Source organism: Callospermophilus lateralis, chromosome X, assembly GCF_048772815.1.
Source record: "Callospermophilus lateralis isolate mCalLat2 chromosome X, mCalLat2.hap1, whole genome shotgun sequence".
Taxonomy (NCBI): domain Eukaryota; kingdom Metazoa; phylum Chordata; class Mammalia; order Rodentia; family Sciuridae; genus Callospermophilus; species Callospermophilus lateralis.
In genome coordinates this window covers 125030475-125047927 of record NC_135325.1, presented here as the reverse complement: position 1 = coordinate 125047927, position 17453 = coordinate 125030475, and the positions used below count along the sequence as shown (strand labels likewise).

General features: G+C 50.3%; 1 protein-coding gene across 1 annotated transcript; it reads right to left on the bottom strand.

The window, feature by feature from the left end:
• Nucleotides 1-47: 47 nt before the first annotated feature.
• Zfp92 (ZFP92 zinc finger protein) lies at nucleotides 48-15181 on the bottom strand. Its single transcript, XM_077107183.1, has 5 exons — nucleotides 14695-15181; nucleotides 8215-8266; nucleotides 7774-7900; nucleotides 6529-6633; nucleotides 48-6197 (listed from the first exon to the last, which is right to left on the bottom strand). Exons 2-5 carry the CDS (start codon nucleotides 8245-8247, stop codon nucleotides 4963-4965), a joined length of 1500 nt encoding a protein of 499 aa, XP_076963298.1. The 5' UTR covers nucleotides 8248-8266; nucleotides 14695-15181; the 3' UTR covers nucleotides 48-4962.
• Nucleotides 15182-17453: the final 2272 nt, after the last annotated feature.

The following is a 17453-nucleotide window of genomic DNA, read 5'->3' as shown; positions in this document are numbered from 1 at the left end:
TGATTTCAAGATTTAGAAAGCTACAGTAATCAAGAGTATGGCATTGACATAAAGGTACACAAAATGTCTTAGTTGGTTGGGATACAATAATAAAATACCATACACTGGGCAGCTTAAACAATAGATTTATTTCTCATCATTCTGGAGGTTAGGAAGTCCAAGATCAAGGTGCTGTCACATTTGACTCTTGGAACATAGCTTCATTCTCTCTGTAGCTTTACATGTTGGAGAGAGGACATTGGTATTTCTTACCTTTAGGGAACTAATCCCATCATTGAGGCCTCTCCCTCACGACCTCATCTAAACCTAACTTCCTCAAAGATCCCACCTCCCTAACACCAGCCATCAGGGCTTACACACATGACTTTTGTGGGGACACAAATATTCAATCCATAGCACTGATGTAGCATCATGAAGACTCTAGAAACAGACTCACAATCATACATACAATTGATTTTCCACAAAGGCACCAATGCAATTCCACCAAGGGAACAACTGTTTTTGCAACAAATGATACTGGGGAAACTGGACATACAGATAGGAAAAAGGGAATTTTGAAAGACATGTACCGTATAGAGTCCATTTATATAGAACTTTAGGAAATACAAATTAATCTATAGTACAGAAAGTAGAGCAGTGATTATAAGGATAGGGGTAGGGAGGCACAGGAAGGAGGGGCTACTGGGGCCAAAGGCCATTACTGTCTTGATGGTGGGGATGGTTTCATGGGTATACACACATGCCCAAATCCATCTAATCGTACACTTTAAAGATGTGTAGTCTATTATATGCCTATTATACCTCCATAAGTTGTCAAAGAAGGGTTAAAAAACCAAGAACCCCCAGTAGCCCTTCATTTCCAGCCTGAAAGTTCCTAGTTGGTGGAAAAGGACTGAGTTTAACCTTCCTAGACACAAAAGAAGGCACTGTGCCATTCACAAATGCCCAAGGCCTTGAACTTGATGGTACTTCTAACATAAAAATAAGGATCTTCTGAGAAGCTGTCCAGGAATCCTGGAGGGTCTGGTATTGTGAAGTCATAGTTATACTGGGGCCAGCAAAAGACAAACCAGCTACAAATACCATGGCAAGTGGGAACTCCTGAGGAATATGGTTGTGGCCCCTGCTATGCTTCCCTTTTATGTTACCTCATCATGTATAGTGGACTTGAGCCATACAGAACCATATGTCACACCTCACAGAGATAAGAAATATCATCTGGATAGTTATTGTATAGACTACACTTTATAACATTGGTGGTTGTTAAGATATAATTTACATTAATTTTCCTTCCTCCATCACAGAATAACTCATGTTTTGAAAACTTGCTCCTCACCTAGTACCAGCTAAAGCCACACTCTGGAGTGTGGCATCCTAAGCTCTCCATACTTGAGGTCTAATTGACCTTAAACCTAGAACAGTCCTGGAGAAATCCCTCAGCCTTTCATGGGTTCCCCCAACATACCAAATGCTCACTCTCCTTTCTTTCACCTGTTGCAACTCAAGCACTTCTCAGCAAACCCACAACAGAAGTCCCTCTACTTCCACTTCCTGTCTGAAGAGCTGGGCACTCTCACTTGTGGGTGTGGATTCTGCCATGTTGTGTTGCCTGAAGTCTGGCAAAGAAATTGCCAAAGGCAGAGCTGCTATTCTCAGGAGGTGATGTGGCAGCTTGTTAAGGAACATACCAGGCTGGCCAAATATCCCTTCCTGGTCACAGTCATGGTATCCAACCAGCTTTAGTTGGCTGTCCATAACCCAGTCAGAGGAGTCTATACCCTGTTGTAGGACCCCAGACAGAGCTCCATGCACCAGGGAACCCAAAGGGTTACCAAAACACTGGCTCTGGGCTCTTCCCAGATTCCTGGTGAAGGCTTTTCCTAAAAACTTTAACCAAACTGCCTGTTTAAACATTCAAAATAGCCCCTACCTATTAGAGGGCTTCTTTCAAGGCCAACACTTGTAGAACTTCTTTATTTGCAGCCAAAGGAAGTGGAAGCAATCCCATCTCACAACAAATTCAGCCAGGACCACTTACCAGTTGCATGGAGATACTGCCACAGCATGTATACACCTCTTGGAAAAGCATTCATTCAAAGTTTCAAAGAACAAATGGTCCAAAGGGGAAGGGGCCTAAGATTGGCATCCAGGAAAGATCCTGGGGAGGGGGAGCAGCTGGAGGAAGGAATGGAAAGCAGCAGGACTTTCCTGGATAGTTTAATCTTTTACACTCCTTTGTCTCTCAAAAAACAAGGGCAATCATCCCCATCTCCCACACAGCAGGAGGGATGGAGCCCAATTTACAGGCACCATAGAAGGAAAAAAAGAGTCCTTTCCAGGCTCTGTCTTCCTCTCTTATTCCATGCAAAACCCGTGTTGCATACCTGATTACCCTACCTGAAAGAAAAAACTACTCTTATTTGAGTTGTAGTGAAAATCTAATTAACAGGAACTAAATTACACTGAGAACAGGAGAAACAAAAAAGACTAGCTTGCCATTATAAGCATCATTTACCTAGGCAAGCACTAGAGGTTTTGGAGCTTTCCAGGGCACTCAGACAAAGTCAGAGAGCAGTGCCCTGTATCTCTCCTGGTAGACCCACTTTCTGCTGAAAATGCTACACATGATGCTTTCTGTATCAAGTTATCCTTGGGTGTAGGACTAAGGTGAAAAAAAGGTGCTTATGTTAAAAATAGAATTAGCTTATACATTAGAACCAATGGAATGTCACTGTCCTGGGAGAGCCAGCTCTTCTTCAGTAGAAGTTGGTGACTGTCCGGCTTGTAGGAACTGAATAGTTCCCTTCCCAGAGCACTGGAAATGGACATTAGAGTACATGGGACAGAGACCTTGCACAGCCTTCTGCTATGGATACCTGCTCTATATGGGAACTGGTTCCCTGCATCTCTGCAGGCCCTAGGAGATCGTCTGAGACTCAGAAAAACCCCAAATGCCAATTACCTCACCAGGAACTTCAGAGACATGTTCCTACTGGAAAACATAAAGTTGCAAATGCTTTGGATTGCCTCCACGTGAGGCTGGAGCTGAGGAGACTGAGCCCAAGGGCAATGTGCTGAGTGCGCAGAGTCCATTTCACGTGCATCTGCTAGTGCCAGACCTGGGCTGTTACAGAGGATACAAGGCTGAACATGACACACAGCTGTAGGCTTATGGGGCACCAGCTTACAGACAAGAAGGCAATCAAAGGACAAGGAAATAGGGAGCCACTGGACACAAGCCATCTTGAGACAACAACAAGTTACAGAACTCTGGAACCTTCCACAAAATAGTTTATATATATATATAAAACTTATATACATGTGCGTGTGTCTACATGTCTGAAATTTCTGGAGTTGTCCTAATGACTGGCACTCCAAGCAGCATCCTTGGAAGGAACCTGGATTTTCAGGTCCTCCCACATTCTCCTGGCAGGAGGAAAACGTCTTTGAACCTCCCCTGTCTGGCAGGAAAGTGCATGCTCCACCTTGGGGTCCCCATGGGTGGCCTGTACCACACCTATCACTTACACACCCTTGGAGGGGCTCTCTCCTGGGAGTGTAGCAGGATGGAACGGGTGGTCAACTGACCAGGATGCTGGGCTGAGAATACCAAGGGGTCAGAATTCCCAGGCCTCCAGGGACAGTGTGGGTAGAACAGGACAGTGCCTGCTGGCAGCTGCCTCCAGTTCGTAGCAAGCTTTCCTCTTGAAAACTCCCCTAAGATTTCATAAACTGCCTTCTGAAGGGTCTGCCCTGTCCATGGGGCTGAAGGGGGGGGGGCTGCATCATCCCAGGGAGAAGAGGTGCAGGCTTGCCACCAGCTTATCAGATGTGGGCCTGGGATGGCCCCTTTCTCCTGCCTGAGGTCTTGTCAGGGGGTTGGGGAATTCTTATTTAAGGAGTGATTCCCTGCACTCTCATATGGCCAAAATCTCCATTATCAACTTACACTATCCCTGAATACAAAAACATTCCAAGCAAGGGCATCTTGGATATTCTAAGAAATGTCATGTGAAAGGCAGCTGCCCTGTCACCCAGATCCAACTCGGGGGCAGTTAAGTTTAAAGCTTTAGGCACTGGCGGGTGTGGGGGTAGGCAGAGAGGCCGGGACAGCCTTTGCTGGGTAGGCAGGTTTGGGGTCTGGTTGACAGAGGCAACAGGGCATGAGCTGGGGGCTGGTGGGCAGGAAGGAGACTGAAGCCAGCAGGACAATGGGGGCACAAATGTTGCCATGTGTTGTTCAGAGCCCACTCCTGTGAGGAACCACAGGAGGTCCATCCAGGGCTCCTCTCCTAGAGAGGAGAAGCTTAGGCTCTCTTAGTCTTATCCTTTGTGTAGAACTCAGGGCAGCCATTTCCCAGAAATCCCCACTGAGAGGAAATGGGGCTATGTGCAGCTCCTCCTCCGAGCAGAAGGGGGCGCCCAACAGGACCGGAATTTTCAGGCACAGGCTCCCACGGTTCCCCACACCTGCAGGGCTTTTCCGCGCTACTAGCTAGCGGGGTGCTCGTGCCTTGCCTAGGAGCAGCAGTCTAGTTTCAGAGCTCTGTGCGTTTAATAAGCCCTGAAAGAGTTAAAGTGCTTGTAGTGTCTTCTACGCAGAAACACTAACTCTTGGCAGGAGGCGAATGGCCCCGCCCTGGAGTGAGGACAGGGGCCATTACCGTGTAAACTCCTCGCGCGAGGCGAGGCGAGGCGAGGCGAGGCTGCCTCCTCCCTCCACACAGCAGGCAGTTGTCCGCGGACGGGGGAGCAATTCCGCAATGTACAAAGCTCAGCCGGCGCCTCCGCACGCGTGCGTGGACGCCTAGGAGTACCCTGCTAGGCTGGGCCGGGCCTCGGCGTGCAGTCTCTAAGCATCCACGGGCCCCTGTCCCTCCTCCCCGCCCTACCCTTAGGGACAGAGCGCACTTGGGGAAGGGCGCGTCCTTCCACTCAAGAGTCGTGCTCTGTTTCTTGGCCTTAGGGAGAGGCTTTGCCCTGGGTCTTCCCAGAGCCCAGAACGCTGGCCCCGTGGCCGCCATCGCTCCCCTCAACGAGTGACTTCCCCTCCAAAGCCACCGCCAGCAGGCTGCCCGCCTGGGGCTTCTCGCCGCCATGGGAGTGCCTGTGGCCACTCAGCTGCGACTTGCTCTCCAAGGCCTGGCCGCAGGGCTCACACGTTTGTGGCTTCTGGCCGCTGCGGCTCCGCCGGGGCTCGGCCGAGCTGCTCTCGCCGCCCTCCTGGGGCCGCGGCCCTCGGTGCCCACGCCTCGGCTCAAGGAGCATGCAGCCGCGCCTCAGCCCCTTGGCGCGGCCCCGGCGCTCGGAGGCCCGTATGCCACCGTGCACCGCCTGATGCTTGAAGAGGTTGGCGCGGCGGCCAAACGCCTTGCCGCACTCGCTGCACTCATAGGGCTTCTCGCCGCTGTGCACGCGCCGGTGCTGGCTGAGGCCAGAGCGGCCACGGAACGCCTTGCCACACTCCTGGCACGCGAAGGGTTTCTCGCCACTGTGGCTGCGCTGGTGGTGAATCAGCTGCGAGACGCCCTTGAAGGCCTTGCCGCACTCGGGGCAGGTGTAGGGCTTCTGGCCGCTGTGGGTGCGCTGGTGCTCGATGAGGTTGGAGCTGCGGCTGAACGCCTTGCCGCACTCACTGCACGCATAAGGCCGCTCGCCGCTGTGGATGCGCTGGTGCTCCAGCAGCGCGAAGCTGCGCCGGAACAGCTTCCCGCACTCGCTGCAGGCGAAGGGCTTCTCGCCGCTGTGGATGATCTGGTGCTTGATGAGGTTGGAACTGCGCGTGAAGGTCTTGCCGCACTCGCCGCACGCATACGGCTTCTCACCGCTGTGGATGCGCTGGTGCTCCAGCAGCGCGAAGCTGCGGCGGAACAGCTTCCCGCACTCGCTGCAGGCGAAGGGCTTCTCGCCACTGTGGATGATGCGGTGCTTGATCAGATTGGAGCTGCGGCTGAAGGATTTCCCGCACTGTTGACACAGGTACCGTTTCTCGACGCCCTTGGAAAGCTGTTGCCTTAGAACCGGATTGTGTACAGAGTCCTGGGGACCTCTCTGTGCAGACACTCTCTTGGTGTCTCCTGGCTGGGGAGGTGACCCTGCCACCTGACCCCCCTTGCCGCCCTGAAAGTCAGGTCCTGGGAGTCCTCTTCCAGGATGTTTCTGTTTTGAAATGGCTGTCTTGCTCTTTATCCTCTCACCTGCAAAGAGAAAGAGTGCCAGGCAGTGTCAAGTGTCACCCCTCTCTCGGACTCTATTGAAGGTTTTACTCTTCTTCACCTTGGCAGAAAAACCAGGCAGCCAGACAGAAGGAGAGACACAGGATGGACTGGAAATGGTGGCTGAAAGGGTGTGAGGCAGCAGGACCGAGGCTCTCGCTTCACCAGGATGGGAGGGAATCCCTTGGGAGACTGACATCTGACACTAAAGACAATTTCCCATCCAGGGTGGATGTGCCAAACCATCCTGGTTTGGTAGCAGCTCTTTCCTTTCTGGGGATTCAAGCAAGTGGGATGAGCACTCCTCACTCACCTGCATGTGATTCTGCCTCTGCTTGACCTCTAAGGGAGTCTGCTACCCAAGGCCCCTCCCCTCGCTCCAGCTGGGACACCAGGCGAGGCTTGGAGAAGGCAAATCCTGTTCACAGAAATAAAGCAGGTTAGCAACACTATGGCTAAGGACAGAGTGACTCCTAAACACAGTACAGCCTTAACATCTGCAGATAATAGAAAGCAAAGAACTTTCTAGAAAGTGCCACTAAGAAAGTCCAGAGAAAGGTCACCCACAGCCATGCTCCTTGAAAGGTGAATGTCCCTGTTTCACCATCCAACTCAACTGAGAATCCTGAAGTTTCCTTGGAAAAAGATGTGTCCCCATCTGTCTGTTGAATGTCAGAGAAGCCAGGGGAAGAGCTAATTTCTCTCAATGGGGTCAGGTTACAGAATTGAAGTCTGTAGAGTCCAAAGAAAAGGGCCCAGTGCTAAATGGCCTCCTCACAACCCCAAAGGCTTTGGGATGTAGTGGGGGAGCCACCTCTAGATTTACAGCCCACTCCCAGCAGCCAGGAAAATGCTGGGAAAAGGAAGGCCTCAGCTCAGCTGTAGCCAATAACATGCTAGTCTGCAGGAGGGGAAAGGCCAGTCCCTGAGCTCCTCAGACACAGGAGGCAGGGCACTTGTGGCAGTCACTCTCTCAAAGCTTCTGCCAAAGCCCCACCCACCCAACCTGTGACTCTTGGTTTTGCCCTTCAATTAGCAAAATTGACATCCCTCGTGGTGTCATAAAGAAGTTGGGGGCATGTTGACAGAGGAAGGGAAAGGCTGCCTGCTCACACCTGTCCCAGCTTCTTCTTGGATTCTTTGAGGCACATCTAGTGCACACTTAGTCCTTGCTTGGCATCGCCATGGCTTATGTGAGAAAATCCTGCTGCTAAATTCTACAAAGTGGGATGAGTGGAAAATGAAACTATTATAAAGATAAATCAAGTTTAAAATAGTGCATATAAATATTGCAGCATAACTGGCATTATATTATAAGTAGAAAGATATTTAGTCAATTCATGACTTTATATACAAGATAACTGATTTGGCACTAAACCATTTAGCTGAAAACTCCTATTGAGATGACAGCTGGCCTACAACAGATGACTGGTCTGGTGGAGATGGACAAATGCATTTATTCTTGGACTCATAGTAATTAACCAAAAAGAAACTCAGAAATAGAGTCCAGAGGCAGAGTAAGTGGGCCTGGGTGTTTGTATATGGCAGGGTCACTTACCCAGTGACACTAAATGGCCATAGTTCTCCAGCATCACCTGCTTGTAGAGGATTCTTTGTTTGAGATCCAGAAGCTTCCATTCTGTCTTTGTGAAGTACATTGCCACGTCCTCAAATGATACTGGGACCTAAAATAAGCCATTCCTGCAGCTGTAGGGGAATTCAAGCCCTTGGGTCCCAGGATGAGCCAGCAGCAACAGAATGTGGGTGTCCCCACCCCACCCCCAGAGACCTCAGCAGGAAGGGCAGGCTGAGTTGTAAGCAGACCACTTATGAAAGAGGAGCTGACAGAAGTCAGGACACCTACTTTGTGGCACTCAGGAAAGGGACATGATGCTGAGGCTAGCCTAAGCTCTCCTGAGTAGAATGGAAAGGTCCAGAATCTGGAGGGGCATTGGAGACCACTGAGGGAAGATACTGGGGGGGAGGGCCACCCACTCACCTTGGGCCTTGTCCTCAGGAGAATGGCCGCCATCACCAGGCACCTGGAGAAGCTGAGGGAAGTGCAGAGCCCTGGTGAGACCAGGCTGGCCTAGAGCACCAACCGGCTGCTCAGAAGCCAACCACAACTTGTTTCAAACCCTGGGTGGTTTTTCTTGTCCATTGGAGCCGAGCAAGGTCGGGCTTTGGTGAGTGTGGTGGTGAGGTGGAGCAGGAACAAGCGAGTGGTCTCTCCCTGAGAGGCCCAGGACTCAGGTGTCCCACTGAGTGTGGCTGCTGTACACTTGCCCACTGCACACCTTGATCACATCTGCAAAGACCCTATTTCCAAATAAGGATACCTTCACAGATATCAGGAGACAGACCATATACATGTCTTTTTTGGAGGAGCACAATGTAGCCCCCAACATGTTCCTAAACAGCCTCCATGCCCTCTTTTCCTCTGTGCAGTGGGCTGAGGGCCAGGGATCCCATGCCTACCTCTCACACCAGGCCCACCCATCTCACCTTCCAAGGGAGTCTGTCCTTTCTTTTTTTGATTTCCTTCTTTTATTAGCTCTATTCTTTTATTAGATTTAGGACCCCCTGATCCTAAATCTCTAGCCTTTCTGAATAAAAGAAGGATCTGTTAAAGTGGAATGAATGCTAGAACTATTGTCCATAGGGCAACTGGCCCAGTCTCCTCTGCAAATCATTGTCAGTGGGAAAAACGAGGCTGGGAAGACCCTTCTAGAGGGAAGTAGATTTAAGGGGCCCAACACCCAAGTGCAAAAGGGAACCTCAATAAGATGCTGGAGTGAATGAAAAGTCATCAAAATTATTGGGGAAGATGGGAAGGTGGTGGATGATGATGAGGTGGCCATCAGAGGACTGTAGGGGATCATTAGTGCTCATGTGTTGAGTGGATACTGGCACTGAGTCATGTAAGAAAATGTCTTTTTTTCTTTTTGGTATTGGAGATTGAACTCAGGGGCACTCGACCACTGAGCCACATCCCCAGCCCTATTTTGTATTTTATTTAGAGACAGGGTCTCACTGAGTTGCTTAGCACCTCGCTGTTGCTGAGACTGGCTTTGAACTCATGATCCTTCTGGTTCAGCCTCCCAAGCTGCTGTGATTATAGGCATGTACCACTGTGCCTGGCCCTTTTTTCTTTTAAAATGTAACTTGAGAAGTGCACATATGTTGGCCCTACCAAAAGTAAAGTCATGCTAAGAAGTTATAGAGAAATGGTTAATTTGTATAACTATCCAAAGGAACTATGGGGGCTTAAGGTTTAGCTTAGTGGTAGAGTGCTTATTTATAATGAGAGAAGCATGGGTTTGATTCCCAGAGTGTACACAGTCAAAGTTATAAGTTTATCTTGAGTTGATTTAAGTCTTATCTAACAGATCTGCTAATGGAAAAAATTTGGATCTTCCGATGTGTATAGGTGAAAAATTATTAAAGCTTATTTTCCTAAACTCACTTGGCTGTTACCCCATTAGGACCTTAGGCTACTATACTTAATCTTCAAGTAAAATTTGTATCTTCCAGATCACAACAGTATCATGGGTAAGCCCCATACCTCTTCTCAGACTCCCAGTGGCTCCAAAGGCTCATCTCCATCTGACCCCTTTTGAAATAGTGTATGACAGACCGTTTCTGTACACTGGCTAGTCCTGAGTGTGCTGTCAGCCTAGATACCATGGTTGAGGCCCTTACTGACTGATAGCAACAGGTCAACTCCCTGGCTACTGAGGTCCTACAGACAGGTGAGACTTGGCTATGATCACTGCTGCACAGGGGTGAGTCTGCATACTGCTCCAACAGGAGTGCTGTTTGTGAAGCAACAAGTCAGGACAGATTGGGATAACATTCGCACACTAACCTTCCAGGCAGGCGTCACAATTAAGGGAGAAAGCAGCCTAGGGCGGGTTCTCTTGTAAGGAGACTTGGTTGTGGTTCTTACTAGGACTATTAATCTCAATCCCACTTCTCTGGTTTGATTCCTGTTTGCTAAACCTCCTCACTAAGTTTATCTCTTTCCACCTACAGGCCATCAACCTGCAGAAGTCCCTGAGGCTTGCTGGGGACTATTAACTATCGTGCCTGAGGCCTCACTGCCATCATCATCTGTATCAGATCAAGGGGGGCAAAGATTCTACAGTACTCACCTGCCAGCAAACACCTCCTGTAAAGCAAGGAACCCTAACACTCCTATCCCAACCCCTTGACACTTAGCAAGGACTCAGACTTCATGCCCCTCTCTAGAAGAAGTAGCGGAAGATGTGATCTGATGCCCCAAATCTGAAGGATTTCAGAGTTCTGAGTCCCTGATGGAGCAATGGTAGATTAGGTAGATAGACAGGAACAGGGGAGGTGGGGAAAGGAAATCCAGGTTCTTCCCCTGGGGGCACCCAACTGACTGTTACACTGTCCAGGGATCACTTTCTTGCAGTCAGACAGCTCCTTGTCAATATAGAGAAAATGGATATGATCTGTGCTGGAAAATAATTTCACCATGGCAAAATTGGTTCAGACAGAGTAAGCTCTGGTGGAACCACACTGACGAGCCCAAATAAATAATTCATGGGGCTGGAGGATACTAAACAGGCCATAAGCACCCACAGTGCAGAAGACACAAGGCTGTTTCCTCTCTTGTTGGAGTATCATTCCAAATTTTTTAAAAAAAGCACCCTTTATGCATTTCTAAAACAAACAAAAAACAGAAAAAACACCATAAAATGTTAAAGAAATGTGTATTGAAGCATTTGAGGAGGAAATGGTATGCAACTTGCTAAAATTATATATATATATATATGAAAAAAAAAGGATGAAGCAAAATAAGGCAAGATGGCAATTACTGCTAAATATGGAAGGTAGGAACCTGGGATTCTCTAGACTCTTCTTTCTACCTGTCTGTACAATTGATAGTGTTTGCTGTAGTTTGGATCTAGAATGTTCCCCAAAGGCCCAAGTGTTAAAGGCTTGGTCCCCAGGGTTAGGGTATTGGGAGATGAGGTCTAGTGGGAGGCTTTTAGGTCAGTGAGGGTGTGCTATTGAAGTGAATAGTGGGACTCTGGCCCCTTCCTCGTCCTTTTGTTGCTTCTGTGTGTGGTGGTGAGTGCTGTTGCTCTGCCATGTCCACATGCTATGACATACTGCCTTGGCATAGGCCCAAAGCCAGGGGGCCAATTGTTCACAGATGAAAGTCCCAAACCTGTGAGGCAAAACAAGTCTGTTCTCTTTATAAGTTATCTTAGTTATTTTGTTATAGTAATGGACAACTGACTAACTTGGTGTTCACAAAATGGAAAAAAGCTATGGAAACCATTTTGGTCATTCCTCAACGAGTTAAACACAGTTACCATACACCAGCCAATTTTATTCCTGGGTATATACTTACAAGAATTGAAAACACATGCTCAAGAACTTGTATACCCATGTCCACAGCAGCATTTTTGACCAAAGCCAAAAGATGAACACAAACCAAATGTCCATCAGCAGATGAATGGATAAACAAAATGGTCTGTATATACAATGGAATATTATAAAATGGTTGGAAATTCTGACACATGCTACAGTGTGGGTGAACCCTGAGGACATTTTGTTAAGTGAAAAAAGCCAGACACAGACATAAAAGGCCACATATTGTATGATTCCATTTATATGATGTAATACGATATTTCACAAGAGCTCTCTTGACCTAGTTTTGAAGTTGTAGCTGGAAACTCTCTTCTCTCTGTCCTTCATGGGCAATGTGTAAGCTCCCATTGTCCACTACTTCTTGTATCAGGATCCAACTCTCTGGGGCCACCAAACACACCCCTATGGATTCCTTATTGGGCTCCTACACTCTGGGGTCAGGTTCCAGACAACTAGGAACAAATACAATTCCCCAGAGCCCACAAAATTCTTCAAATTTGTGAATCCACAGACAGCCACCCCACTCACTGACTAGGCGTAAGTTGTCCCTACATCTCCAGCTTGCTGTTGCCCTGTTACTGGGTGCAACCCCCTTTGGCCCCTTGTGGCAGCCTTCTCTTGTTTAGAGCTTCAAGAATCTGAGTTCTGCCGTTTGCAGAGCCCAGCGTTACTGTGCAGTGAGCCACATCCAAAAAATCTGATGTAACATATGACATGCCCAGAATAAGCAAATCTTAGCCCCAGGAAGCAACCAGGGGCTGGGGGCTGGAGGTGGGAAAAGACTGCTAATGGGTCAGTGTTTTCCTTATGGGGTGATGAAAACTACATACAGACGGGGTCACACCACACTGAATATACTACATGTCATTGAATTGGTCCTTTTAAAATGTTAAAGTTTGTGTTGAGAATCTCACCTTGATTTAAAAAAGGGGAGGGGGTCCCACTGGAATTGTTCAGATGCTCATAGGCCACACATATATTTTCATTGTGATGCACTGTCAGTCACTGGGTGCCCTGGGACTCTAAAGAATTACTGATAATTTCAAGGTTTTCAGGATGAAATTATTGTTTTGAAACCCAGCATAAGCTTGTTTTTCACTGTCATAACAGTTCCTCAAAGTTATTGTCTATTTTGGAAAAACTAGAACGAGGAGGAGGTATCTGTAGTTCCCCCACTCAAGACATAAGAGGTAGGTCTGATTCCAGAGGGGGCAGAAAGCTGTCAGATAGTGATCCCTGAGAGATCCAGCCCATGGTCAGGATTCTACCTAGTGGAGGCAAGGCCACACGAGGCTCCAAGTGTCTGTCTTTGAGATCTACTATGGAAAGTCAGCTATAATTTCAACTTGGCAAGAGGACTTGACAGGCCTGTACTCACAGATCCCAGCAGTGACTTCGGGGCTGGCAGGGTGGCACTCCCTAGTATGTGCAGAAGGAGGCACTTGGAGGGCCACCAGAGCACAGGACAAGTTGAAGGATGACCCAGGCCCTAGAGCTCAGGTTTTCTGCAACATGAGGCTGGGCATGCAGATGAGGCCCTTCAACCCGTGCCTCAGGTGAGGCCAGGGAGGCCTGTCAACCTGTGTACCCAGAAGCCTCTTCCTGGGCTGGTCCACTTCTTTGAGGGGCCTCGGCCCCCGGCCAGCAGCACACTTCCCCCTTCCTTCCTCTGGCAAAATGGAGTGTTGCTGGGCAGCCTCACTGCAGGCTGGCAGCAGAGGAGAGGAGGCTTGGAAGGAGTCCACTGCCCAAGGAAAGAAAGCCTTGGTGAAAAGGGAAAGCCTGTCAGCGCACCTCAGAGTCATCCTGAACACCAACACTAGGTGGGGCGCTTTCCCCAGAAACAGAAAACAAACCAAACAACATTAATTAAAGCATTCAGAGTTTCGGCTTTTTCAGGTGGAACGTCCTCGGGTCCATTAGCTCAAGACCCCAGCTGCCTCCTCTGAGCCCTGCTAGCTCTTCTTGTACTGGGGTCCTAGTCACTTGCCACCCACTTCGTGAAATGGCCAGGGAGGAGGAAATCAGCGTGGAGGGCCTGCCTGGGCACTCTCACAGATCAGCCCCTGGGCCAAGGCTCCATGAGCCTAGCTTGGTAAGGTCCTCTGGGGAGCTCTCCTACCACTACTGTGTGCAGGCTGTGGGGACAGAGGCTGACCTAGACATAAAAAGGGCCGTCCAAGTTGTTTGCTGAGGATCCTTCCCACAGGTGTTCAGGTCCTGCCCTTTTCTGTTCACAGATCTTCCTGAGATGCCCATGTCACTTAGAGCAAACCCTCATGCCCCTTCCTGAACCATTTCTCCCTCACCCTTTCCTCTGCTCCAGGTATACTGATGTCCAAGCTCTAACTCCCATAAGCCAGGCCACTCCCGCCTCAGTGCCTTTGCACCAGCTGTTCCCTCTGTCCAGAATGCTCTTCCAAAGCATAAGCACATGACTCTTTCTTTTACCACCTTCAAGTATTTTTGGAGAAATAGTGCCTATGAAATGAGACCTATTCTAGCTTCACTATGTAAACTGGAAACTGAACCTCCCTTCCCCAGTTCTTACCATCTTTTAACATTTTTTATAATTACTAATTTAAAACGTGTACTGTTTATTGTCTGTTTAGCCACCAGGACTAGACTAGTGAGCAGAGATTTTTTTTTTCTTTCTTGTTCCCTGATAGATCCTGGATGTCTGCAGCAACCTGGCCCATAGAGGGTACTTGGAAGATATTCATTGGGCTGAACTAGTCATAACAGTTCCCTGCTCAGATTAGCTCACCTTGCTCCCTCTTGCTCTTCCCCACCTTCCATTTAGCCCGTCCCTTCCTCTTCCTTAGCTTGGTTAAGCTTATGCCCTTCCCTGGTGTAGGATGGGATGACACACATAGACACGCACTACTGAGATGCACAAACCCCCACCCTAGATAGCCACAGGAACACAATTTTGTATGTCCCCCTATCAGGGGACCCTCTGGTTCTGTGCCTGTGGACAGTTTGCCAGGTGCCCCTGGGCAACAGTGTCATGGCCTCACAGTGGTAGATTGTCCCTCGTTTCCACACCCAGAGGTGCAAAATCCAAACTTACCTGGTGGATTAGCGACGGGATGCTTTTGCGCCAGCTCCGGGACCAGCGGCAGAAAACCAATCAGAGTAGAGAAACTGGAAAACATGGGCTGAGGCTCCCCAGGCGTCCAGCTCAGGCTGATCCCTCTCCTGTGGTGCCCCTGGAAGCGGGCAGCCCCGAGGGCCAGCCTGGCTGCTTTTCGCCCTCGCCTGCCTCCCAGGACGTCCCTGACTGTCGCCGCCGCTGCAGCTCCTTCTACCCTGTGGCTACCTGCACCCGCCCTCTTGTGCCCCTGCAGAGACTCCAACCCGCTCCACTGCGTCCCTGCCCAGCCGGCTACCAGGTCTCCTCGGGCGGCGGGGGCTGTCGGCCTCCCCTCCCGCCCCCCCCCCCCCGCAGGCCTGAGGCCAAGGCCGCCGCCTCCGAGAAGCCCTCCGGGGCGGCGTCCCTGGAGGCGGGGGTGCCCAGCCAGGTCTCGACCTCGCCTGCGGGCGCTCCTTGGGAGGAGCGTCCTGAGTGTCTGTCCGTCGGTCAGGCAGGCTGGCGCTGCTGAACGGGGCCGCAAGCGGGCGGGGCTGGGGCGGCGGCGGCGTGGGAACGGGGCGCGAGGGGGGGCACGGAGCATGCGCGGCGCGGTGGGAGGGCGGCCCGGCCCTCGCCCGCCCCACAGGGGCGTCTGGCCTCGCTCCCCACGCACCCCTGGGCACTTCCGTTTTCCGTCTGGGCTGCTCCCAGGGCTTGGGGTCACGGTAGTCACTGTACTGAAGTCCCTGAAGGACATAGGGGAGGGGCTAGCATTGGCAGAGTACTTCCCATGGGACAGACCCCTGGACATTACGTCCATCCATTCATCCATCCATCTCTCTGAGGTCTACGGGGCCCCTGCAGAGTGGCTAGCATCAAGTGGGGAGGCTATGGTCTGGCAATAAAGGACCAAATTGAGTGCACTGGAAGGAAGGGATCAGAAAGTGGTGGGGGGCATGAAAGGGGACTTGGGGAAAGTGGGTATGGAGGCAGATGGAGAGCAAAGAGGAAGCCAGCAAATGCAAGAGGCAAAGACTTATTGGGTACAGAGGCCTGCCCCTCAGGTTTTCCCACATGAGCTTAAAGTCAGCCCCCAGAATGGGCATTGGGGTTGCCATTTTCCCATAGGTTATGGTCCACATGGTGGAACCAAGATGGCAACTCAGTGCTGACTTGGGTGTTGCTCTGTTGAGGATTATGACTTCCTTGAAGAAAATGTAGGAGAGTGAAAAAAAAAAAAAACTAAAAGAAAAGTATCAAGGAAAAAAAAAAAACCCAGTCACACTGCAAGTCTCACCTGCTACAGGCAGGAACAGGGCCTCCAGGGCAGCAAACCCAGATTTAAAAATGGGAGAAGGACCTGGGTTGGAGAGGTTACAGTTTCCTCCCCTGGCTCCACTTTTCCTGCTGCACCACCCCTTCATTTTCCCCTATCCAAGACTGGCCTGGAATGGGCCAGCAAGCTCCTGGGCTGCAGGGAACAGGCGCTGTCCTGGGGCTGCAGTGCTGCCTGCTGAGCAGGGGTCTGTGTGAGGTAATTCTATCCTGGGTGCAGGAGAGCAGCCAGGCTTGGCTGCAGCATATCCCCAGGGGCTCCCATGGGGAGGGATCTGGAGAAGGGGTTCTGGGTGAAGCCAAGCATCTGTGGAAAGTTGAGAGAACCTCTTGAGAGGGTCTAAGCCAGTAGGTGAAAGGTCAGGCCCTGTGGGCTCAGTTTGCATTGGGGCAGAGGCTGGAATGGCTGAATGTCCTCTGGGTCAGCTAACATGCTCTGCTGGCCTGTCTGTGGAGGGAGGTGGTTTGGGGGATGTGCAAATCTTTGAGAGGTGTCCTCCAAGCCCCAGGTACTGACTGGGTTGATAGAGCCTGGGAGCTTAGGTATGGACAGGCTGTGTGGTTTCTGTGCAGCCTCACCCTTGCACCCCTGCTGGAAGGAGCATGCAGGTTGGGAGGGGGATGTCCAAGCTGTGGTCTAAGGAGACAGTGCCTCTGGCGGGCGGTTGGGAGCAGTGAGTGGAAGTGCATGTGGAAATGCCCCAGATCACCCTGGCTGCTCTTTGACCATGCAAAAGCATCAGGGTACTGAGTAGCCTGTGATTTGAAGGAGGCCATGTAGTATATGAGGTCAGCTCTCACACCCCTGAAGCCCTTAAGGCTTTATGGGACCCTTATGGTGAGGCAAGTGGGTGGTGATAGTGTGGCCTGGGTACCAGGAGGTAGAAGTTTTGCCATGGTTGGGAGAGAGCTACTCCCTACCGAAGGGACTATCTTTGCCTTAGGATGCTTGTGGACTTGACATGTGAGTCAGCTGGCACCACCACTGGAGGTGATCTGTCATCCACCTGCTGCCTGAACTGCAGCTTCTTTTACAGCTTCAGCTGAAGCAGTGGTTTCCAAATGTCTCAGAAAGGAACCACCACTGTCCCTCTCCTCAGTGTATCCACCACTGTCCTTCATGGCCCCTCCCAGTATGGTCTTCCATGTGGCTAACACTGTCCCTTGACTGTCCCTCTCAGTGTGACCACCCAGCTTCCTCACTATCCTGAACTGTCACTCAGGACTTTACATCTTCAGGTCTTGGCTCTGGTTTCAGGCTGCTTCTGTGTGCTTGAGAGTGTTTCAATGTCAATTAGGATCACATATTTCCTTGTTTTTGCTCAAAGAGAGAGAAATCTCTCTTCTGTGGAGAGAATAGGAATGGTTCCCCCAAGTTCCAGTGGGTCATGGAGCCAATGGACTATTGGAGTCATTAACAG

Bases quoted from the DNA above. Each gene is read 5' to 3' on its own strand.
- Zfp92 (XM_077107183.1), bottom strand. From the start codon at position 8,247: ATGGCGGCCATTCTCCTGAGGACAAGGCCCAAG. The intron at 7,901-8,214 runs GTGAGTGGGTGG...GGCTTATTTTAG, and splicing joins TCCTGAGGACAAGGCCCAAG to GTCCCAGTATCATTTGAGGA. The intron at 6,634-7,773 runs GTAAGTGACCCT...TTCTGTGAACAG, and splicing joins TGGCCATTTAGTGTCACTGG to GATTTGCCTTCTCCAAGCCT.